This window comes from Gekko japonicus, unplaced genomic scaffold, assembly GCF_001447785.1.
Source record: "Gekko japonicus isolate JY-2015 unplaced genomic scaffold, Gekko_japonicus_V1.1 scaffold5357, whole genome shotgun sequence".
In the NCBI taxonomy this organism is placed as follows: Eukaryota; Metazoa; Chordata; class Lepidosauria; order Squamata; family Gekkonidae; genus Gekko; species Gekko japonicus.
In genome coordinates, this window is record NW_015166598.1 from 51,572 (window position 1) to 55,011 (window position 3,440).

The 3,440-nt window shown below is 47.2% G+C and overlaps 1 protein-coding gene across 1 annotated transcript in view; it reads right to left on the minus strand.

Annotated features, from left to right (window-relative positions):
• The window catches only part of PSMA4 (proteasome subunit alpha 4), an 18,707-nt gene extending 16,372 nt beyond the window's left edge, over nt 1-2,335 (minus strand). The window contains exons 1-2 of the mRNA XM_015412388.1: nt 2,308-2,335; nt 1,571-1,613 (exon numbers count right to left, since the gene is read on the minus strand). Coding sequence (XP_015267874.1) covers nt 1,571-1,613; nt 2,308-2,310 — 46 coding nt within the window. The 5' untranslated portion in view covers nt 2,311-2,335. The remainder of the gene's footprint in view (nt 1-1,570; nt 1,614-2,307) is intronic.
• Nucleotides 2,336-3,440: the final 1,105 nt, after the last annotated feature.

The window sequence follows — 3,440 nt, forward strand, 5'->3', positions numbered from 1 at the left end:
ATGTATGGAAATTACAGACTCAAATGTATATAAGGATAATCTATGTAAGCTGATATATATTGTGGAAAACTGATAAATAAAACCTTAAAAAACCGGGCTCTCTAGATTAGAGTCCACCGTTCTTAACCACGACACCAAACTGGCCCTGAGGCTTCCACATCACCTATGACCTGGGACCTTTTAGCCGGAGATGCTGGGGATTGAACCTGGGACCTTCCGCACACCAAGCAGATGCTCTGCCACCAATCCACAGCACCTAGGACTCAAATTATATTGCGGGAGCGTGAATGTAGCGGTCTAAGACACCAGCCTTTAAAGCAAGTCAGTCCGACTCTAGGGTTGCAGTGCTCATCTCCGTTTCAAAGCCGAAGAGCCAGCGCTGTCCGAAGACGTTTCCGTGGTCATGTGGCCAGCATGACTAAACACCAAGGCGCACGGAACGCTGTTACCTTCCCACCAAAGTGGTACCTATTTATCTACTTGCAATTTCTTGCTTTCGAACTGCTAGGTTGGCAGGAGCTGGGGCCAGAGACGGGAGCTCACTCCGTCATGCGGCACACTCGGGTCTCGAACTGCTGAATTACTGACCTTCCACAGCCTGCAGTTCAGCGTCTTAACCACTTGAGCCACCGCAGCTCAAGTGTACACTATGTACAAGGGTTTTATTCACAATATATACAGACAAACTAATTCGCCAGACACTCGGTTCATCAGAAGAGAATGTACATGTCTGCTATACATTGGTCTGCTGTATACATCGGTCCACCAATCAGCTACAAGCTGAGTCATGGTGACTGCACACCGTCCAGTGCCAGCTATAACCAATCAGAACCAGGCTTATCTCACCACCTGCTGACAGGTAGCTGTCAGTTTGCTGTGTGGTAGATCATACTGATCTTCCTACTGGAGATTAATCTTACAACAAATTATGATTCAAGGAAATATTAGTCTAGCTCCACAACCCCCCCAGCCCCGGTGATGCTAACAGCAGAAGAATCTACAGCTATTGCCTGACAGCGAAGAGATCAAACTGTAGGCCTGGAAGCCTCCAGATCTAATCTCCACACAAGCCTGGGCTTGTCAGATTGTCTTGGGTGAGCTGCTGTTCGTTTAGCCCCACCCTGAAAAGAGGGGAGGGTGTCAAGTCCTACCTAACAGGGCTGTGGTACGGATCACCGACGTCATGTATGCAGAGCACTTTGAGAGCTATGTAAATACAAGGTATTACGACATGAGCTGCAAATACATGCGTGTCAGTGTTCCCTCCAGGCTGCGTTAGTGTGAGCCAGCTCACAGTTTTTTAGCCTCCGGCTCACACCTTTCTGTCTTAGCCCAGGAAGGACGGCTCCAGAGCAAACTGATTTATGCAGCCCGCTCACATCTTTCATGCCAGTAGCTCACAAAGTGGGATTTTTGCTCAGAAGACCCCACAGCTTAGAGGGGAGCACTGATGAGCGTCACAACAGGACTTAACGCAGGTAACCCAGCTCAGATAAAAAGAAGCAGTAATGAAGACCCGGAAGCGTCAACCTTTCCCAAGTTTTCTTTCCTTTGCATGCCGTGGAATTACCTTCAGGGGAGAAGATCGTAGTTCTGGAATCATATCTTCGTGACTGCAAAGAAGGATTTGGTTTTCCCATTACTCATTTTCTGAAGTGTAACACTTTTTTTTTTTTGACAAGCGCATCACTGATCAGATTTAGGTCTGGCTCTTTGGCCATTACATAACGTACTTTCGAACCAGCTTAAAACATTTCTTAAAAGACAGTATTTCATCTTCATTCACCATTCCCCATCCCCAAATGCCCAACCTGTTAGCACCCCACTGATCTGCTAGACTGTGACAAATATGAGGAGCAGAGGTCCATGAGTGACTATTAGCTACAAGGTCTAGATGGGACACTCTGTCTGGGGCAGTGATACTCTGCATTCTTGGTGCTGGGGGGGGGCCCACAGTGGGAGGGCTTCTGGAGTTCTGGCCCTGCTGGTGGACCTCCCGATGTCCCCTGGGTTTTGGCCACCGTGTGACACAGAGTGTTGGACTGGGTGGCCCCTTGGCCTGGTCCAATGTGGCTTCTTTTATGTGTGGGGCAGTGAATGCTCAGTATTTTTGGTGCTTGTGGGGCAACAATGGGAGGGCTTCTGGAATCCTGGCCACAACGGTTGACCTCCTGAGGTCCCCTGGGTTTGGTGTTTTTCAGATAGTTTGATCCTCAGTCCTAAAAATAAACCTCTCTTCAACAGGAACACCCACGCGCCATCCCTTGCATAACCGAATGCTTACAAAACTTAGACAGATATACTCACCATGTTGCTTGCAGGCTACACTCTGCTGTAAGAACAGAAACAAGACAAAGCAGTTAAATCTTACTCCGTGGCATCTCACGTACTGTTGCACGATTTTTGTTGTCATTTTTTTACCAGCGAATAAACCGGAGAACAGGCTGACACTCAGCGCTTGGGAAGAAATGAAATTTCTCTAACGTATTAACAATGTTATTTTATAATATAATATTCTATAATAACACATCCACATTGCTACATATTTTTTCTTCCATAGGTACAGAAAAAAAGAAGCAGGTTGACGAAAACTCCCCGGAGTCGGCTTTTGTTTCGTTCACAACTTCATCCGAACACGCTGAAGCACCGTGGTAGTTTCTCTTGAAAACCTACTGTTCATAGTGTCTTCCGATGATGTTCCATGCCATAATTTCAAATACTCAAGTGCAACCTAATCCATTTTACTGGAGAATCTTGTCCCGGGCATACAAACAAATCAATCCGTGTGTTTGGATGAAGTTGTGAACGAAACGAAAGCCAGGCTTGCCCGGACGCCCTGTGGGTGCAGGGAGCCCAGGCAAGCCGACGCTTGGACAGGCTGGGGAAGGCACAGGGAGGTCGTGGGGGGGGGCTGTCGCTCTCCAGGCCTTCTGTAGCCACGCATGCAGAGGTTTTGGCTGTAGTGGGCGTGGCTAACTCTGAAGCCAGCCGGAACTCCGTCCCTGTGCGTTCCTGCCCAAAACTAGCCAACCATGATGATTTGATAGGAAAAGACATCCTTATGGGTAACCGTGCTGAAACATTTCTAGCAATAAGCAGACCAGTCTTTGAAGAGAGACATCAACAGTAGAGCATTTTAGAAGAATAGTCCTCATTTCAGAATGTGAAAGCCTGATATAAATTTCACAGTGTGCGTCTGATCCCAGGAGAGTGAAAGCGAAACCAGAAACACGCACACCCTCAAGGACATTTTAAGTGCTTTGCTTATTAAGCCCTTTTGTCCACACGGAGTTGCTTGAATGTCACTAAAAAGTTGTTAACACTGCTGTCTGCCCAACACTTAAATGCACATTTATGGGTGAAATTCAGAGCTAATCCGTTAGCTGCTGCCAGCACAGAACCAGAACATACAGGGTTACACTGTACAAAATGGTTCACAA